At 45.3% G+C, this 21,778-nt stretch overlaps 1 protein-coding gene across 1 annotated transcript; it reads right to left on the bottom strand.

Moving 5' to 3' along the window:
- Nucleotides 1-2,247: 2,247 nt before the first annotated feature.
- On the bottom strand, nt 2,248-3,666 carry LOC126512631 (charged multivesicular body protein 1a-like). Its single transcript, XM_050160500.1, has one exon. It carries the CDS (start codon nt 2,886-2,888, stop codon nt 2,514-2,516), a length of 375 nt encoding a protein of 124 aa, XP_050016457.1. The 5' UTR covers nt 2,889-3,666; the 3' UTR covers nt 2,248-2,513.
- Between the last annotated feature and the right edge of the window lie 18,112 nt (nt 3,667-21,778).

Genomic DNA, 21,778 nt, shown 5'->3' with positions numbered 1-21,778 from the left:
TTTTTTTTTTTTTTTTTTTTTTTTTTTTTTTTTTTAATTTTTTTTTTTCTTGAACTTGATTATACATTGATGCATACAATAGGAGCAGGCTCCAAGACCTTAACTACTAATAGCTGATCTATTAAAAATTATTTCATTCAGTGTTTGTTCTCTCTCTCTCTCCTCCTTCAATATCCCATCCCCCAGCCTGGAGAGGGGTTTCACTGTGTAGACTCTGATTGGTCTGGATCTTGACATGTAGACCAGGTTGGCCATGAACTCACAGATCTGTTTGCTTCAGCCTCCCCGCTGGAGTGCTAGGCTTAAAAGCATGTACCATGATATCCAGCCAATGATTCTTCCTTTGCTTTTACTGATCTGTTTGAGGAGCTTTTAGGTTTGAAGGGCTGTACTGATGAGTGCGTTTGTCTCCATCTCTGGTGACATGCCTTGTCCTTGACTGAGTCTTGGGAGTCTAGAAGCTTTGACATACTCCCGATATCCCGAATCCTGTTCTTGGGCATCATCTACACAGCTAGATCTTTGCCTCCCAAAGCTTATTCCAGCTGTCGTTCAGGACAGAACATGAAAATAAAATCAAGTTCTGGGCTGTCAGGCCAGGAAGCAGCATAGCCTCAGCATTCAGAAAGAGTCATTGTTGTTGGGTTCTGGCCCCATCTTTGTTACTTGCTGATGCTATGACGCTAAGCCACTCTAACCCTCTTGCCTTTCTACTAGATAGTGCCAGGGAAAGCATGGCATGTCTCCCTAGGAGTTAAGAGTGAAATGAGATGATGTACTTGAAGGTGTTTGGGAGCACAGCAGCGCACACAGGACAGCTTGTTAGCGGCATTACAAAAGCTTTTTGAAAAATAGGGGATGTGACATTGATTCAGAGCTGTGGAGTTTGACCAAGTCCTCAGCCTCTCGTGATCAAAAGGGTCTGTGTAACTGACTGAACATCACAATAGAGGGAGAAAGAAGGGTAATGTGTTTGCTTGGCCCATTGATCTTCATTCCTTTTCATTGACACCATTACTAGTGAAGCCCAACTGAACATTCTGACTATTGGAACCGTTTTGACTTTAGCTGGCTTAAGAGAAACGGTGGCTCCTGGAAAGCAAGCGCTACAGTCAACTGCTTCTGTGTCACCTTGAACAAACTCTTCTCCCTAGCTTCCGGGGAGGGGAGGAGAATGGGGAGAGAGAAAAATTGGCTTGTTTCTCTGTTAGTAATTACTGCTGGTAATTTAGAACTGATAAACTAATTGCTGTCCTTATCAGCATGTTGTCTAGAAGTGTGTGTGTGTGAAAGAGAGAGTCTGAGTGAGTAGTGGGGAGGAGAAAGAGTTTGAGAGACAGTTTTCATTGGTTATTAATAACGTCTCAAGAAAAGAAAGTAGACAGAAGATTTGGGCGTGGCTATGCCGTACATCTCTCCTACTTAAAATAAACTTTTAGAAATAAGGCTTTACATCAGATTTAGTAAGCTCAAAGAAGTTTATGTCATTGATTACATGTGAATACCATTATGTAAATAATATCAGGAAGAAAATTATTAGTTTAAAAATTTAGTGTGTGTAGTAATGTATACCAGCTTGTGCCCTTCCTGGCAAGGCTCTCAGTGCCTCCGAGCTTGGTGACCACAGTTCTGTCGTTAGGTTTTCTGAGCCATTGTCCACTTCCCTGCCATGCAGGAGGTTTGGGAACTACTCCCCCACTCTGTGTATGGGAGCACATACAAAAACATGTACTTTGGCAAAAAGATGTAGTTGGAGGTAGATCATGGCTGTTTTTTAAGACAATACATGTTTTTTTTTATCTGCCTTCTCCTTCCTTCTTTGACTGGCTGTCTTATTCAAATAGATCATAATAGACTTTTTCCATATTCAATAATACCTTGCTAAAATTCTTCCCAGGCAACTAGTATAACAGCCATTTTCCTGCTGATGGGTTTTCCTCTCTCGCGCTCACCTCCCTCCCCTCTCCATCTTCTGCCCCCCTTCTGTGACCCACACAATTTATTTTAATTAGCGTCATGAATAATCCTTTTATGAATAAATCAGATCATCATGTTTCTGCTCAAGACCCCAAAATGACTCTCCATTTCATCGCCAATTGAAAATCAAAGCCCTAATATTATTTACATAATGATATTCATATGTAATCAATGACTTAAATTGCTTTTTTTTTCCAGCTTGTAAATATATTGGAAAACAGGCAGAGGACAAAGCAGAGCATTTTCCAGTTGTGGCCCAGAGCCACAGAACTCACCCATACATTTGTGAAAATTTAACCCCAGGACACAGCACTGCACAAGCTAAGAACCGGTTCTAAAGTGCAGGTAGGGAGAAGAGTCAGTGAAAGGCAAACATGGAGGGGTGAAGCCTGCAGTACGTCAGAGGCAGGGGGTGCAGCACCTGCCCAGGCCACACTAATTCCTCAGGGCTGCCGACCCTAAGACAGCGGGTCTTCCCTGCAGGCACAGCGCTTTTGCCCACAGTAGGGGCAGCCTCTGGAAGCTGCTTGTGCTGGTTACTTTTCCCAGCTGAGCTGCACAGTGAGGCTGTCTATCCGCTCCTGAGGGGTTGTCAGACATCGTAGCCAAGCGTGCAGGATCTCCAGTACTGATGTGCGCACGTCCAGGTCCTGTACTGGCTGCTCCAACCTGTCCATCACGGCAGACACCTTCTGTGGATCCATGGAACTCAAGGCCTTGCCTAGAGCTCTCGTCACTTGTACTGAACTCTGAGTCAGTCCCTTCTTGGTCACAGCTGTCTGCACCTTAGAGACCACTGCATCAACGTGGGACGTGTGAGCACACTCCTCCGTTTTCTTCTTCACTTTGGCCTGCTCAGCCTTGGAGTCCTTCTCTGCCCTTTTGGCTAGCTTCTCCGGCTGCTTCACCATGAACGTCAACAGGACTAGTGGATGGTCCGTGGCCAGTCAGGCGGCATAGGGGGGTGGCGGCACAGGACACCCCCACTGATATTTGAAAAGTAGGAAACATTTGCAAACGTGGAGAGGGAAAAGCAATCACAAACGTAACAAACACATTAACACGCCTTTTCAGCTCTTGACCACACATATAGATATGCCCGTATCTTGGAAATGAGTTTCGGCAGTACTGTAAAAAAGACTGTTTTTCTAGGCAAATTCAATCTACCATCAGATTAGCATTATCGGGGCTCTGAGGATGGCTACCAAATAACCAACATGAGTCCTTAGTGAACCTGGCACCAGATGATGGAGGGAACCCGGTTCTAGGTACATGGTGGCCACGGCCATTGCCGCCACAGGTTCTGACTGGCTTGATTAACTCTGGCATCTGGTAGACACTCTCCCCAGCCAGGGGATTCAAGGAGATCTTCTCAGTGGTTCCCTCACCCTAACCTTCAATCCTGCTTGGAACCGCAGCGCTTAGACTGCACACCACCTGCATCCTGCAGGCGTCCTCCCTCGGAGAACTCGGTGCAGGTAGCAGCTGTCAGGAAGACAAGGTTTGTGTTCTCTTCCCCCGACAATGCCCCTTCCACCTCATTAACCCAAACGGCTTTTATCGTCTCTCTCTCTCTCTCTTAGTTAAACCTCACTCCTCCCGCTTCCAAATAAAATTCATAATGCTTACATTCATGCATACATAAACACACTGTTTGCAGGAATCGTCTCATAATTCTTGATTTGGATCCTGAAAGAGCAAAATGAGACTTTCCCCCCTCAGTCAAGAGATTCAAATATACTAAAATCATGAAAGGCATAAAAAATACCTTTTCATCTTATCTAAGTCACAAATGGTAGTAAAGGGAAGTTAAAATTATAAAATCCAATTCTTCTATCTTATATAAACAGGTACACAGGAAGTAGACCTAGCAGCTGGTACCCTGCCCAGCCGTCTGAGAAATGAGACAACAGAAAAGCTTCAGAGGGCCTTGGCTCCGGGGAGACACGACCTTGGCTGTGTCAGGAAAGTTCCTGCCTAGGCTGGTAGCTTTGAAAAGTGTGAGTCATAATCCTATCACCAACCAGAGGCTCAATCTTTCCGAGAGGAGAAGGGGAGGGGGATGGGGCTTGAGAACCGGGCTTCCTGGGTCCAGTCAGAAACCCAGAATGGCAATTTACTGATTGGAGTCAGGTAGGTGTAACTTCCCAGCAGATCCAAGCTGAGATTCTGTCTCTAGGTGACGTCATCAAGAGTCAGCCGAACACCAGATGCTGTAGCTACAGCAGTGAACAAGACAAACTGGGGCTCGCCCTTGCGTGCTTGGCATCTGCTCATCCTCTCCCCGTAGGGAAGCCACACACAAAGTCAATTTATGATCAGAAGGTTGTGTCGAGAGCCTGAAAAACAAAAGCAAAATTACAGTAAGGTGCGCAGCGTTAGCGAGCGAGTGGCACCCAGCCAGGCAGGTTATGAAGTTAGGTCTGCCCAAATGTGGGTCCTGGCAACGGTAACTAATTTGGGAGAGGGGGTTACCTTGCCTGGTACTGGGATTGAACTAGAGTCTCATACATGCTGAAGAAAAGCTCGGACACCGAGTTACATCTTCCCTATTCCAACTGCTTTTTCTCACTTATCTCTGGATCTCTCTTTCCCTGACCCCACCTGTCTCTCTCTTCTCCCTCAACAAATTAAAGTAACTGTAAAGAATAGCGCTGAGTATGGTGGTGCATGCTTGTAATTCTAGCACTCAGGAGGCGGAGGCAGGATCTCTGAGTTCAGGGCCTGAATGATCTATACATTGTCAGGACAGCCAGAGCTGTGCAGTGAGAACCCTGTCTCAACAAAAACGAAAGAAGTAATAAAACAAATGGAAATGAAGGTAAATTAGGTTTAAATAAATAATGTAAATTTATGTAAATAATAAATGATGATGACCTTCAACACTCAGCCACCTGGGTTTCCCTTGCTCAACGTCTTAACTCGGATATTTGTAGGCATTTTTCTCTTTTAATGGAAAAAAAAATTATTATTATTTTTTTTTTGGTTTTTCGAGACAGGGTTTCTCCGTGGCTTTGGAGCCTGTCCTGGCACTAGCTCTTGTAGACCAGGCTGGTCTCGAACTCACAGAGATCTGCCTGCCTCTGCCTCCCAAGTGCTGGGATTAAAGGCGTGCGCCACCACCGCCCGGCTCCTGGAAAAAATTTTTTTAAGTAAAATATAATGATGCTTCTTGTGAGGAATGCAAATGATTGAGAGCAGCACAAAGGTCAATGCTTAACAATAATCAGCCAGAATATGACACCCGGAAATATTCGTTATTAATGTTAGTCGAACTTCTAATTATTTATTTATTTTAGTTAGTCTTATTTGGAATACAGGCTGGTTTCAAATTTTCCATTTATCCATGCTAGTCTTGACTTCAAGATCCTCCTGCCTCAACTTCCCATAAACTGAGAGGCCGGCATGTCCCACTGCAGCCAGTTTGGTCAGATACTTCCTAATAAATTATTCAATTAGAAGACAAAGTAGGTAGATTGAATGGCAACAATGTTTCTGCTTTTTAAAAGAACATTCTGCCCTATGTGATTTTTTTTAGATAAAAATATTAAAGTCTGTCAAAATTAGCAGAAAAATAGAAATAGGTAAAAATGAAGGGATAATTAGACCTCAGAATAATTCTATTTTTATCTATAAGAGGAGGATAATTTTAGGTTAAAAAAGTAATAAGTAATTGTGAGGAACATTGAAATCAGGGGTTTGTAATAATATATATTAGCATATATAATGATTTCATGATGACTTTTTGCACACACACATGCACACACACAATGCACTTTGATCACACCACCTTTACCCCTCCCCCTGCAGAGGTTTTGTAAGTGCTATCAGTTTACCTTTATGTTATGGAGTACAGCGTTTGGAATACACATTTCTCCTTCCCTTCTCCAGATCTCTGTTTTGTTACATTTGCGTCTATGTGTCTATGAGTCTGTACTCACAGATGCATACACACGTGTGTACTGACTAGTGCTCTGTTGTGAGTCTGTACTCACAGATGCATACACACATGTGCACACTGACTACTGCTGTCTATGAGTCTGTACTCACAGATGCATACTCATGTGTACGCTGACTAGTGCTGTATACTTTGCTGTCACCTATGTAACCATTCCGTTCTGTCTACAGCCATATTTCCCAATACTCTTAACTTGATACCAGATGAATTTGATTCAGTCTTTAGTCTTGTTTTTGTGTCTTCATTCATGAGCTCTTTCTTCTAAATTCTTCATACATTAGCTGGATGCTGATTGCAGATCCCTATACATTGGCACTGTACTTAATGAGTCCTTTCATGTGTTGAAGTATATGCTTCATGTCTTTAAATGTGCAGTAGTCTCCTGGCTGGATACAATGTCATTAAGTCAGGCTTTCTTTCCCTCAGAACTTTGTATTATTATGCCCAGTTTATGGGGACCCCAAAAGACCATCAGGGAGACCGACACACTGAAATGCAAAAGCAGGGTTTATTATCTATCATGCACAAATACAAACCGCTAGGGACCTCGTCAGCACAGCAGCAAGAGAGCATTATATAAAGGCAAAAACCAGGAAAGTTACATTAGCACTGTTTGGGGTAATGGGTTTGATCCTGATTGGCTCGGGTCTAGGGACTTTTCACAATTTTTTTTCGAACCTCACCTGTTGCTTGTCGAGGTTTTTTATCGACTGACCGACTTCTACGGTTATCTGTACTTTCCAGATGGCTACCCTAGCCATTTCTGAGGATTGGAATGTTTTACAGAAAATAGCTTACACAAGACACAAGATGGAGGCAGAGGTCAAAATGGAGGAACTTTGGTTCTTCAGTATAACAGCTTTCCTGTCTCCTAGTACTAAAATAGTACTGTAGAGATGTTGCAGCCTGTCTACATTTTAGCTTCTGAATAAACTTGCTTTCTGCTTGCATGTTAAGCTTTTAATTTTCAATGGGTAAGTAGGCTATATCTAAAAATTCCTTGCTTCTGGCTTGCCCCGTTGATCTGAAGATTGTTTTATATATTTATGTGTTTTGTATGTCTTGTGCTCTCTCTACATAGAATTTTCCAATTTAAGGAAGCACTTACGGTACTGTCTGATTGCCTTTCCGTCATTAGTTTCTCTCTTGCTGATTTGGTGGCTGCCCATTTCCGCTGAGATTGTCCTGTCTCCCCTCTTGTTTTCTGTGTTGTCTGCTTGCTTCTGTTCCACTTCATTATGTCGATAGTGAGCACGGCTCCTAATGTGTTCACGGCCTCACTCCCTATGCTTTCTTTTCATCTTGTTTATCTAATCAACGGAGCCTCGTTTGGAGGTCCTTCTACAGGGGTAACTGTGTGTCCTCCTCGTCTATAGGCAGGGTGACTGAGGGCCTGCCCTATTTGTATTGCCAGACTTGTTCGCCATCCTTTCTGCAAATGAATCTTAAATGAATTTTAAAGTTATGGAGATATGCCCCTTTAAAACATTGCATTTGATATTTTGCTTTCCATTGTTATCATTTACATTAATTGTACAAATTCCTAGGTTAACTGTGACTTTTCTATCCATACATATATCAGGTGTTAGTTATTCCCCTGAACCCTTCTACTCTTGACTTCCTTCTGCCTTCCCCTCAGCACCCTTCCCAGTCCTAAATTAGGCCACTCTTAACCTCCTCCTTCTCTCCCCTCCCCATCTCTGGTGTCTGCTGTTTCATCCCGTTTTTGAGGGGAGAGTCTTGGGGAGATGGGAGGCTTTTTAACAAGTCCATAATGTAACCTGAGTTAGTTATGGATCCTCCTTTTGTCATAAGAAGCCCACGCTCCCTCCAGATAGCTGCGTGAGACAGGAGGATATGAAAGGCATATTTGGAGTCTGTGTAAACGTTTAAAGATTGTCCCTTTGCTAACTGGAAGGCATGGGTAAGGGTTATTAACTCAGCCTGCTGATTAGTGGTATGGGCAGGGAGTGCCTGTGCCTCCACCACCCCAGTGTCTGACACCATGGCATAGCCTGCTGCATGGGTCCCTTCACATAAAAAGGAGCTGCCATCTGTGTGCCAGGTATAAGTGGCCTGGGACAGTTTGCCCTCCTGTATATGTGAGGGATGGGGCAGTAGGTCCTCTAAGGTTTCTATGCAGGAATGAAATGGGGAATAATTGTTAGGTTGAGGTAGGAGATTTGAGATATTAAGGGGTGGGCAGGATTGGCACTTCTACTAGTGCCACCTGGAGGGAAAGAACTTGGGAAAGGGGTGAGGTTTGTAAGCCTTTGTAAGTTAAGAGATGGGACAGGTTGTGGTGGGAGAAGACAGTGATGGGCGACCCAAAGGTTAGTCTCTTTGACTCACAATGGGGGAATGTTGTTTAGCAACAGAGGGGCTTTGGGTGTTCCAGACTTGCGGGTTCACCTGAGAGGCTGGTAGAGGAAAAGACACATTGGAGCTGGGAGGTAGGGAGGCTGGAAGGAGGAGGGGAGCTGTTGGCGAGGGTGGAGTCAGGTAAATGGGAGGAGCAAATGAAATGGAAGCTCCTACTTTTGCTAAAAAAATTCCATTCCCATAAGAGGTACTGGGCAGGTCAGCATGATTAAAAATGAATGAGTGAGATAAATACCCCTAAAAACATAGTTAAGCAGTGGGGTCTGCTGAGGTGGATAAGGCTGTCCCCCTTTCCCTGACAACAGGGAAATTAGAAGGAGAGGGAGGCCCCCAGAATTCCCTCAGTACTGAGTATGTGGCTCTGGTGTCCAAGAGAAAGAAGATGGGCTATCCTGATGCCATGATGTTTTCCTGTGGCTTCCTGTTACAGATGATGGTTCTGGTCAGGTCAAAGGAGCCCAGGCAGCCTCACTCGTCCATGGCCACACCTAGAAAGTCAACTTGGGAATTTTCTGGGTTTGATGTCTGTATGGTACTATGTGCACGAGGACAATCGACTGCCCAATGTCCTTCCCTATGGCATCTTGGACAAGGTCTCATGGGACCAAGATGAGGAATAGGGCATGCTCAGGCCCAGTGACCAGCTCTACCACATTTGAAACAAGGGCCTGGCAGTTCTTGAGCCCTGGGGGTCAAGGGAGCAGCACAGACAGCATGGATCGGGCTGTCTGTTGCCTTGGCCGGTTGAGGGGCCGTAGCTAGCATGTGACAGTGATGATTGCAGGTTTTGTCATTCCTCACATGGCACACCTTAAAAGCCAACTCTAAGACTTCTGCCTGCTGGGTCAAGGGGCCTTTCTTCAAAAGTCTAAGTTTAGCCTTAATGTCAGGGTAACACTGAGAAAAAAAATGAGTCATGAGTAACTGTCTGCCTTCTGTGGTTTCTGGACCTAAGTTAGTATATTGTACCAGGGCTTTAGTGAGGCATTCCAAAAATGTAGAAGGATTTTCCTTCATATCTTGAGTGACCTCTGAGAGCTTATTATAGTTTACTGGCTTGAGGGCAGCCTTATGGAAACCTGCCAGGAAGCAAGTCAAAACCCAGTCCCTAGCTAAAATTTCTCCTGGAGTATTATAGTTCCCAGTGTGGTTCCTGCTCAGGGACCGCCTCTGCCCCCAAAGGGTGTGTTGCAAGTGTTTGGTGAATCTCATCTTCACGTAGTCTGGCCTGTTCCCAAACTTGTCTGCAGTCTTCAGGAAGTAGGCTATTAGATAGGATCATATAGATATTATGAAAGATGAGATCATAATACTGGGTAATACATTGGAATTGCTTTATGAAAAAGGTAGCATTAGATGTATAGAAGCCCAGTTTTTGTTCTTTATGGGAGAGTTTTGAGAGGGAGAAAGGAACATGTACCATAACCAATCTACATCGCCCACTTCTTGCAATGGGAGAACTGCAGCTGGCTTGGCTTGGTCAGGGTTGGGTTCCATAGCAGCATGTGAGCGTGTGAGAGGAGGGGTAAAGGTGGGTGCCAGAGCCAGGTGGCTGCTGCGGCCAAGCACCTGAGAGGAAGAATGATCCAGTGGGGCTGATGGAGTAGTTAGTGGGAAGAGAGAGAGAGCTGATGAGGGCAGTGGAGCCTCTGCAGCACAGGTGAAAGCAGAGGGAGGTGGTGAGACAGCAGGAAGTAAGAGTAGAAGTATCTGTCTGCTGAAGTCAGGAAGGTGTGGATCCCTTAGCAGGGTCCAGAGCAGGAGCTGAAGGAACGGGAGTAGGAGCTGAAGGAATGGGGGTAGCTGCCTGCTGAGGTTGAAAAGGCAGGGGTTCATTAGCTGAGAAGAAGTGGACTGTTCTTCAGGCTCAGATGGCATAGCCAGAAACATGTGAGCAGGCAAACAACTTGCAAGGACAAAGGGCTTAAACTTAGAGCTTAGATAGTAAAAGGCTTGGATATAAGGAAACTCCTTCCATTTGCCTGCACACTGACAGTAGTTAGAAAGCTCCCATAAAATATTGGGATCAAAGATGCTGTTAGGTGGACACTTTAAATTGTTATCTAAATTGTAACGAGGCCATTTTTTTTTTAAACAAAGATGGACAAGTGTGGGAATCTGTAACTAGGACATTAAGGCCTGAGTTTTCAAGATCTCTAAAAGGCATCCCAGGGGGAGGTTGGATTGATGGTCTTGGATGACTTGCTACCCATTGCTGAAACTGTAAAAACCCGTGAAAACAGCAATACTACAAGGCTTATGGGGGGGGGGGTCTCCCCTCTATAGGCAGGGTGTAAAATGGTGATGAACACCACAGGGCTTGTAGGAGAGCATCCTCTACCTACAGGCGGGCTGTTAAAACCTGACTGGCTCCAGTTGAGGCGACTCAGAAGCCAGAGAGGCCACGGTTGAGACCACTGACGAGTGGTCCAAAAGAAAGAAAAAAAAAAAGGAGAAAGAAAAATCTGAGAGGGACCCTGGGCCCCCAGTCACGGGAGGACTGACCCTGGGTTGTCCAAACATGATTTTAGCTAAGGGAGCAATCCAGAGATGAATGTCAGCGAAGGGCTCAATCGTAGCCGTGAAGTTGGGTCTGTTTAGCCAGAATCACTCCTTACGTCTGATGGCTGTGTCAGTGACTCTCTACCTACTGGTCCTTGCTATAAATTTTCAGTTTTCTTTGTTCAGAATTGAGCCCCGTTTCTCTTCCCTAGTACAAAACTCTGTCATAATATAATACATTCCCAGCTCCATAGTGTAATGTCCTCTTGACTCTAATCTTCTGGACCCTTCTGTCTTTTTGTTGTTGTTGTTTGTTGACACAGTGTCTCACCCTGTAGCCTAGGCTCACCTGGAGCTTACTGTGTGTAGTTTGGCTGGGAACTCGTGGCAATCCACCTGTCTCAGCCTTCTGACTGCTAAGATTATATTTGAGTCACCAGGACCCACTCCAGACTGCCTTTGAACAAGTGTTTCAGATAACTATTTGTTGAACACGTGGGCTGTGGGGATTATCTAGGCAGGCTTAGTGATCTCAAGAGCCCACTAAGAGCAGCCAGTAACAGAAGTCAGGAAGGTCCAAGATAGAAGGAAGTTTGACACACAGGAGGAACTGAGAGGAGCTGGAACAAAGCCCCTTCACTGCTCCAACTGCAGAGAACTGGATTTTCCCAGGAACTCGTGAGCTCCAGAGGAAGCAGTTGGTACACGCCAAGTCCTCCAGGTGAGATTTAAGTAATCTTAGCCTCAGGAGTGAGGCCCTGAGTAGCGACTCTAGCACAGGTTTCTCATCTACATAATGATGAGAGAAACAGGAGTTTTAAAACCGTTGACTTTTTCCAGCCGTCCAAGCGTCTGTTTTAACGCCATCTTCCACTGTGTTACACTAGGCATCTCCACAGCCTGGCAGGACACCACAGGTCCTTCTGCAGGCCTTGTGAGGGTGGGGCGGTTTAGAGGGTGAAGGAAAGTGAGATGAACTCTCACCTCTGCTAACCACACCCACACTGCCACTGTTGAGCGAGTGCTTCAAGGTGGGCCTTGTAGCTGGATGCTTGCCTCCGGTACTTTGCTTTGATTCTCAGTGGTCACAAGCTATGGAGGGTTTCTTTATTTAACAGGTGAAGAAATGGTGACCTAATATGGGAAGTGAGCGGTAGGAGGTGGTGGTGCAGAGGTTTGGTTCAGTTGTGTGACCCCCCATGGCTCCGCGCTCATGGTATCTAATGTTCTTGCCGTGGGCTGAATGGCTTAAACAACAGAAAGTTGCCTCTCGTTTCTGGAGTAGCAAGTCCTAGATCATGTTTGGAGAGGTCAGGTGCTTCTGGGGACAGTGAGAGAAGGATGTTTCTCTGATTCTCTCTGGCCTCTTGGAACTTGCTGATAATCGCTATTCCATAAAACTGTCACGTGATCTCCTGCCTTCATTTTCACATGTCACCCTTCCTGTGTATGCCTGCATGCCCTGGGGAAGAAAAAGTCTTGTTTCTATGTGAGTACAGGTATGTGGGACTAGGGCACATACCAATAACCTCATTTTATTTGGATCAGCTTCCAAGACCCTTTTCCCAATGAGTCATAGTCACAGACGCAGGGAGTAAGGACTCAATGTATTTGAGCAGGGACACATTACACCCATCATGAACCCCACACTGTGGTTCTTATGTAAAGGCAAGAGATACATAGCTCTTTGCAGCCGTGCCTTGCCTTGCTCCCTTAATCCCTGACTTGGAGATTGGTATCAACACCCAAGCTCTCGGAGAAGGATGGAGAAGGGAACCCATGTTTTCTTCTCTTGGCCTTCCAGGCACTCTGTTTCCCGTCACGCTATCCCATGCCCATAGGCTGTCCTGGTTGCTTCAGATCCTACAGAAAGGAAGTTGTCAAATGCTCCTGAGAGGTCATCCTGAGGGCCTTGGTGGTCCCAGTCCTACCTCTGCTATGCAGGGCTGAAGGTAGAGTGGCCTCTCTTTGCCTGTAAACTGGGCGTAGCTTCAAAGTAGATGGGGCTTCCTAGGAGGAAACTGGACTCTGGACCCAGGTCAGAGGTCAGGCAAACATTAATGTCATCACTTGACCTTCCTAGAGGAGGGCCTGTTAGTAGGATACACCCTATCGTTTGGTCTGTCTCTATTGCCAGCCAGGCTGGAAGCACACTAAGGACTTTATATTTAAATCCAAACGTCGTTTTCGTTGTCAGAATTTTATGCTCGCACCACGTTTTTGCAGTTTGTAAAGCATCTTCTCATGTGACCATTGCTAAGAAAGCAATTTCCTTCCATTGTGCAGGGGGACCGATGGACCTGTTTAAAGCCACCCAGGACTGCCTCTAGATTGTATTAATTTTGCACTTTTGGCCCCACTATACCAAGGGAAGGGAGGTGGAAGGTCTCAGTAGTGGTGAGTGTTCCATGGTCAGAGACTAGGAAACACACAGAGAGAGCAGACTGGAACTAGAGGCAAGCAGGAATGACTGGCCCTAAATTACAAAGAGTTGAGGGGACAGGGAGGGTTTGAAATTTGGAAGCTAAGTGAATTGGGAAATTGATGGCGCCAGATGACAGATGACCTCAACCCAGCTACGTACAGTGGCGAGGTTGCTTCACTGCAGGTAACCATCACCGCACCATACAGAAGGGATGACTGGGCCTCCAGGGATACCCAGGTAGAGGGCAGCATTGGCTCCATAGTTATCTCACTCTTTCTTGAAACAGGCGGCTTGCTACGAGGAACCAAAACCAAGGTCAGAGAAAGGGTAAAAACGTTTGCTGTATTTATGATGGTGGTGTAATGTGGTGGTGTTGACCTCCTGGCTACAGAATCAGCCACTAACCTGATAGGACTGAGGTAGAAGACTTGCATTTTTCAGTAACCCTCCCCCCACCCCGCCCCACCTCTGGCTCCCTCTACCCACCTCCCCTCCAGGATCTTGACATATATCCTCCTGTCTTGGCCTCCCAAATGCTGGGGTCTCTGTTAATCCCATTGATCTAGAATAAGATCACGACCACAGTTCCAAGCCAAATTTGAAGTAAACTTTAGTTAAACAAGGGCCAGGTGGATAGGCTCTGGCCAGGTCCATCCCCAGGTTTCTGGGAACTGATCCAGAATCGTGGTTTGCAGCCACTTAAGAAGGAAAACCCATAATCCATTGCGTCTCCCATCAGGTCCAATCAGGGGCAAGCATACATCCTGACATACCTCCAGCCTACATCATCCAATTAGGAACAAGTGTGCTGTAGATCCTGACATTAGTGCCTGCCTGTGAACCTCCAGGTGCAGGTTGTCAAGCACAACTGCCACAGATAGTGTTTGGGACGGGAAACTTAGGGCTGTTATATCCCAGAAACAACAGCCTCCAGCATTTCAGGAACTATCTGTCCTTGGGCAGGGGCCTTGCAGATCAGAGGCATTTTTGTTTCAGGGCACAGTAATTAAAATTTCAATGTAACTTTAGCTTTTACAGTCACAAGTGTGTGCCACACATGGTTCAGTCCCATCGCCAAGCCTGCCCTGAGTACTATATCGGTGTCTGCAACTATCAACTGGTTACCCTGTCCCCTCAAGAGACAGGTCCTGCCCACCTCCACTCCCCCTCCATTCCACCGAGGCCAGTGGACCTTCCACCTCCTGCAGCCTGCATTCTCTCTCTCTGGTCCCTCTTCTGCAGAGGTGGCTGCTGCCTCTCTCTCCTCTCCTCCCCTCTTCTCCCCCCCCTCTTTCCCTCTCTCTCTCTCTTCCTCTTACCACTTCCATTCCATAATCCAATAAATAAACTCCCTCATGGGAACTGCCTTCCCCTGCTTATATGTTTAAAAAAGGATAACAGCAACTTCTTTGTGGGATCCAGGCCTCCCTTCCGGTCTTCTCTGGTGCTTAGTCTCTTTCCTCAGGCTTGGGCGACACATAGGACAGTGTCACTTCAAACTCCCATCTCTGTTGTTCTTCTACTGAGCAGGATATCACAAGCTGGGTGCTTCAGACTCCCAAAGGCCCAAGGAACAGCTCTGAACCAGAGCGAAGGGTGCCTGATGGTTGGTGTAGAAATCACTAGACAGGGAAACTTTTTTTTTTTTTTAGGTTTTGAGTCTCTTCCAACAAGGAGAAAGCTTATAGCTTGTTATATTTTCTTTCCAGTGATTCTGCTCAAGAACTCTATTACCTGGTATGGCTTTCCCATCATATTTACGAGGAACTAGAAACCCTGTGGTGTTAAATAACCAGCCCTTGGTCCCAGGGTCAGAAGCAGGGGTGGAGTTTGACCTTCTACATGGGACTTAAGCCAGAGACTGGCTCTCACAGTGGCAAGCACCTAGCAAGCTGGACTGTCTTCTAGATACCAGGAAGACATTGTCTAATCCTGAGAAACGACTCTCATTGGGCCACCATAGCAGATGGCAAACAGACTCAGCAAGATTAAGTGTCCTGCCTAAGGACATTAGCCTGGAAGTGGTAGGTCTCAAGAGGAGTTTGGAAGGTCCGTGGAAGGCTTTCTTCCTCCAGTCTTCTCTGGAGCAGGGAGGGAGCATCAGGAATTTAGTTCCCCTAGTGCCTCAGTACCCTGCAACCATCATTGGTTCTGTTGAGATGTATCCAGGGCAACAAGTGTCTCCTACCTTCCACACACAGCTTTGCCCTGCCGTCTGTCCTGAGGCCCGCAGGACTGTCTCACCATCTCCCCTCATGCTTGTATCCGATATTTAAGAAGCCTGGGACTACTGTGGAAATCGCTCACTTAGCCCAGGCTCTCATTCCTTTATCCCCGCCCCCAACAACAACTCAAACTTTGCACAGCCTACAACCCTTCTGTTGGGGCCCCTGGAACACAATGTCAACCACCTGTGAGCACACCTGCATTTCTTACCTTACCATTCCATGCTGGATAGTCTCATTACCTGTCTGTATTGTGTTCTGAAAGAGGGCACAAATCTTCATTTCATGGAGTGTTTCTTTGCCTTGTAGCAAAGAATCGCTTTGTCATGTAGGGTCTTTGGACCACCTATCTGGTGAGTACCCGTGTATTCCCTAGTAAAATGCTGATGACCCTAACTCTTCCTGGCTCCACGACCACCACCCTGTGACCCATCCTCTCCTGTATCTTGTAATCCTCTCTGCTAATGATGGTGTTCTATCCAGAGGTTCCTACCTATTCAGCCTGGAGTAAAGTAGGCATCTTCCTAACTCCTTATCACTGCTTCCAGATCATTCTGTGTCCCTCCTTCCTAACAGTTCCAAGCAAGCTGAAAGGCAAGTATTCAGAATCTTCCTCCCAGTCTCAGTCATCTACTGGTCCCCACATCCTCCTCCTAACTCCCTGTAGAGTATGAGCTGGCTCTTTGTGACCCTCCCCAGCCCCATCCTGTGTAATACTTGGGAATTGTCACGTAGTCGAAATACCCTTTATCTCCAACCTCATCTTTAGATACTGCTTCTCAGTCTGACTCTAGATTGTACCATTCAGGGACAACAACCAATCAAGTCAGTTTCAAAAGTCCTGGTTTTTGATCATCCCTTTGGTTTCTTCCAGTTCGTTCCCTGCAAGCTCCGAACTTCAATAATTCTGAGGGTACCAGGATCTTTTTAAAACTTTCCCATCCCTCGCATTGCTCCTGGATTTACTGGGGCCATGAGGGCATGCCTAAATGGAATAAATCTCTTTGGAGAGGTGAAGGTAGGGTTTTGTTATGTAACTACTGGCCTGGAGCTCACGGCCCTCCTCCGGCCTTAGCCACAGATGTGCTGGCATTATGACTCATGAATGTGAACTGGCTGCAAATCTTCCTTTCCAGGGCTGCTCTCTGGCTGGGCATGCTCAAGCCCTCCACGGGGCATCTGCACTTGGTATTCGATCTTGCCCCCAGGCATCTTCTATATCTTCCCTCTTCTATATGCCTTTTTAAAAATTCTACCCTCCCTTTCGTCCTCTCTGCTGCTTATTTTATTCTTCACTCTCCTCTGACCCCCTTTTTTCTCTCCTTAGCTTTCTCAAAGAACAAAGCAAATTATGTTTTGGAAAGAACTTTAATTTCCAAGGCACAGGAAAAACGAAATTGTCCCCTTTGCTGAGTTTCCCTTGAGCACCTGCGCTTTAATGAAATAAATGGCCTGGAGGAAACCGGTTTGTGTGGAGGTCAGGTGATGGGTCCGCTGTGTCAAGGCTCTCTCTCCCATGGTTTGGCCTCTCTGTATCTCTCAGGGATGAGTTGGGCTGGGAAACTTGGCACTAGCCCATTGTCCCACGCTGCTTATGAAATAATTGGCAGTTGAGCTCAGAGACCTTGAAGGAAGCAGAGGAGAAACTCCTCAGTGCTAAATCATGAAGCTGGTATAAACCATAGCTCTCTTCTCGCATGCCAACTTTAATTTCGATGAGGTGGATGATCTAGGGAACCCAGTTTTCTTTCTCAATCAGTGGACCCAAAACAGCTGTAGGTGGTGGAACCAGGGGACCAGTTTTGATATTTCATGTTGAACTACCAGATTCTAGTGGTGTTTGTTGATCCGCTCTAGAGGCGGAATGAAAATTATATGACTTGGGTTTAAGTCACACTTAGGTTCAGCCTTGGTGTATATTTTTGCCTCTGGAACCTTGAGTATATTCTGTGACTTCTTTGTGCCTTAGTTTCCATCTCTGCCAAGTGATAACTTTATCTTCCTCACTGAGCTGTTCTAAGAACTTCATCATAGCGATGACAGTGATGCATGAGACTCGTGCTGACATGAATCTGGATGCTTACTGTATGCGATATGTGTTGTTAAACGTACTCACTGGGGGAAACCTAGAAAAATGCTTGTTGTATGATGGGCACTGGACCCATTACCATATAGTTTTGCTCATAAATAGATGCATTCAGGGCCAAACACTGGGATTGGATAAGCTCTCAGGGGGGGCTCATTCCTGGACAATACAGATTTTCCCTCCCTTGGCAGCCACCGAGTGCCTAGACTTCTTCACCTAGGGGTCAGACTTTGTGAAATTTCTTCCATCCCCATTGGCATGTTGATCAGTGCAGTCATTATTGCAGGTCTTGTTTAGGCAACCACATAGTTTAGATTTCATGTGTGTAGCATCCCAGTCATGTCTGGAGGACACTGTCTCTCAGCAACCTTTTAAGCAGCTTTATCATCTAGCACTATGTAAGAGACTAAGAATTGGGGAACATGAACATATAGAACACAGAAATATATCAAGTCATGTTGTGGAATATTATTTTAAGATGTGTTACATTTGTTTATGCTGTGGAACATTTGTTTAATGATGCATTTTTTTATGTTGCATTTGTTTAGCTCTGTGATACTGCATTACTTTTCCTGTCTAAAGCACCTGATTGGACTAATAAAAAGCTGAATGGCCAATAACAAGGCAGGAGAAAAGATAGGCAGGACTGGCAGGCAGAAAGAATAAATATGAGAAATCTGGGAGAAGATTGAGGAGGGAGAAAAGAAGAAGGGAGAAAAGAAGGGGATAGCCACACAGCCAGCCATGGAATAAGAAGGCAAGAAAAGAGACACAGAAGTAGAGAGAGGTAAAAGTCCAGGGGTAAAAGGTAGATGGGATAATTTAAGGTAGGAAAAGCTAGCTAGAAATAAGCGAAGCTAAGGTCGGACATTTAAAAGTAAGAAATAAGTCTCCATGTGATTTATTTGGGAGCTGAGTGGTAACCCCGAAAGTGTAAAAAGAATCAAAGTGTAAAAAGCAAAACAAAAACAAAACAAGCAAAAACCCAACCAACTACAAGGTCATTTCTCTCTGTTGTGACACAGAGAAGTTTCAGTTACTCTGGATGTACAAAGACAACATCAAGATGTATCAAGATGCAGAATGGAGGGTCCATCAAGATGGTTTAGGCTATCACTGCAGAAAGAAATGACTCCCAAGACTTAGTGCCTTCCCAAGTCAGGTAGGCTTCTCATTTGCATTGCATTACACTGTCTAGCCAAGGTCAGCCTGGGCTTCTCCCCATCCTTGCTCCTCAGAGCCTTCCACTGATGGCTTTCTATCATGGCTTCTATTCTCACACTCGCAAAACCTAGATAGAGGGCTGGAGATGGGGCTCTGTTAATAGGATGCATTCTGGAAAACCCTGGGTTTGATCATTTAATATAAATTATATTGGTAAATTGCCGTGTACTATAGTTTGTTGAAAGTGGACTCTTGAAACACTGCAGGTCCTCCTTTGTTTCCTCTAAAACCCCTGTGTTGGGCAAGCTGGGTCTCTGGCTGTATAACAGGGAGAGGAAAAACCAGCAAGCAGATAAGGGTATTAAACACATTGTGTACTTGAAGGTAAACCACTTCTTATACAGGTCACCATCATTTACCCATGCCATAAAAATGCTTGCAGTAGGAATAGGGAATGGAAAGTTTGTGCAGAGCTAGAGAACTCACTCAAGGACCCAGCTGACTGCCTCAGTTTTTCCAGTTGATTTCTGATGGATGTTTATGAACCCTCAATTTGATGTTACCTTTGATTTTTTTTTTTCCTCAATCAGGTTGCTCCAGTCATTTCTATTGGATGTTGTAAACTTAATTTCATGATGTTTTCTTATATGTTGCTTCTATCTGTCTGTGGTGGTTTAACTAGAAATGGCTCCCATAGGCTCCTATATTTGAATGCTTGGTCATTAGGGGATGGTACCGCTTGTCAGGGGTTAGGAGGTGTGGCCTTGGAGGAAGTGTGTCACTGGGGTGGGCTGTAGGGTTGCAAATACTCAAGCCAGGCCCAGTCACTCTCTCCTGCTGCCTGCAGATCCAGATGTAGAATTTTCAGTTCCCATGTTGGCCTGTGTGCTGTCATGCTTCCTGCTGCTAGGATAAGGGACAAAACCTCTGAAAGTGTAAGCAAGCCCCCAACTCAACGCTTTCTTTTTTAAGAGTGGCCATGGTCATTGTGTCTCTTCACAGGAACAGAACTGACTAAGACTCACTCACCCACCCTATCTATTGCTTGTTCTTTATTCTTTTACTTCTGATTGTCATGTACTTAATACCCAATACCGGAAACATAGCTATTACAGATTATTCTTCTGACTACCTAGAGTAGATCCCCAGTACCACATAAAATTGTACACAGTGCCACACACCTATAATCCTAGCCTTCAGAGAGTGAAGGCAGGAGGATCAGGATTTGAAGACCGTCTTTAGTTACATAGTGAGTTTGAGGTCAGTCTAGGTTACAGGAGACCCCTCATAAAATTAAAATGAACCCAACTCCCAGCTAGAAAAGGAGGAATGGAGCCCAACACTTAAATACTTCTATGAGAAGTAATACATAGTTTTTCTTTACATTTGCTAGATGAAAGCAGGCCACTTGGCCACATATTGCTTGACTGTGACAGGGAAATGTCATTCTCCATACACATTCTAGACAGTTGAAGGATCTGAGAATGGCCTGATGGGAATCTCTGACAGCCAATGAACTTTAAGAAGTGGGACCAAGTTAGGGGCGTGACCTTTTGGGTGTCCGGAGAAAACTTCCGGTGGCCCAGGGTTTGCTGTTTCTCTGTGGTTCCCATACTACACAGCTGAGCTTGGACTTCTCATTCCTGTTTCATGAGTTTGCCCCTTATAATAAAGAAAAATATAATTGGTCTCTCTTCTAGCTAGCCTGGTATTTCTCGACACATGATAATTCAACAATGGCCTAGTGACTATGGATCATGGTGGCCTCAGAAGGTCTCACTGAGATCTTGCTTGTGAAAAACAAACAGCAATAACTATGATGAACTGGCCTCTGTGTGTGTGTGTGTGTGTGTGTGTGTGTGTGTGTACACTTAGAGTCTTTTTATGTATCTCAGACTAGCTTAAAACTCCTGAGTCTTCTGTGTCAGCTTTGTGAGTGCTGGGATTCTAGGCATGTGCCCCCCTATCCAGCTTGCATAGGATAGATATTGTGCCAAGTTTTCTCATTCATATATCAATTAACCCCCTCAGGAAGGAAGACTGCCGTCTCCCTATTATGATGGAAACTGACAGTCATTTTCTAAAACTTACTAGAATGAAGGATAGCATAAACATGATACATATAGTTTTTATCAACTAAGAAGAAAATCCTGCAAAAAAGGAGGAGGGCACTGGGAGATAACAGGCTTATTTCTAGTCCATTTTCTTAATTTTTCAAGTCTGAGAACGTGTCGGAGAGCAAATACATCCTGAGACAGTTGATATTAGTTGCTAGACAGCTCATGAAAGCCTTCTGAAAGAGTAGTACAACTCGTTAACAATGTCTGACCTGGATAGAGGGAAAGGGCAGCATGCGGACCAAGTCCCTGTGCATTTGTTTGCCATGGTATCACCTGCAAAACAAGGCAAACTCAGGTAGGAGCCAGGCCAAGATGAGGGCAGCAGAGCTTCTGTTCCTAGCCGCAAAAATTCCAGCTGGCCACATGCATATCAAATATTCATGGAACTCTATTTGTGTGTGTGCAATGGGCTTGACTAAGCGAACCCAACAGATTGAATAATTGAAAAAAAAAAAGGTGCTCTGCAGAGGGCGGAACTGGAAGCCCTTGACAGGAGAGCTAAATCATTTAGAACTCTGAGGTGCCGATCATCCCTGTTCTAACAATCGTCTGGGAACTGGATGTGATTCTCCATCTCTCAAGTTGAGGACTGGGTTTTGTTGACTGGAGTGATAACCTGGGGAGGCATGACTGTCAAAAAACAGACAAACAAATAAAAAAAAAACCCCAACCATATGTTAATGCTTTGCTGGCAATTTGGGGGATGCAAACTGTATTTTTCTTAAAAATATACTAGGTACATCAATCAGGATTTTGGCTGGAAGCGATGGCATATTCAAGGAGATAACTGAAGCAGTTTTAACAAACATTCTCTTTATAAAGGTTAGGCCAAGATGAAAGGGACCGAGCAAGAGTAGTAAGACCTTAGGGACAAGCCATCGTGAGGGAACACTTCCACCCCTAGCCTGCAGACAGCAGGAGGAATAGGGTTTGCAGGGG

The sequence above is a fragment of the Alexandromys fortis genome, unplaced genomic scaffold (assembly GCF_014885135.2).
Source record: "Alexandromys fortis isolate MF-2015 unplaced genomic scaffold, M_Fortis_MF-2015_v1.1 scaffold_10, whole genome shotgun sequence".
NCBI classification, from domain to species: Eukaryota; Metazoa; Chordata; class Mammalia; order Rodentia; family Cricetidae; genus Alexandromys; species Alexandromys fortis.
Note: the sequence above shows the minus strand (reverse complement) of the source record. Positions and strands in the feature narration are given on the sequence as shown.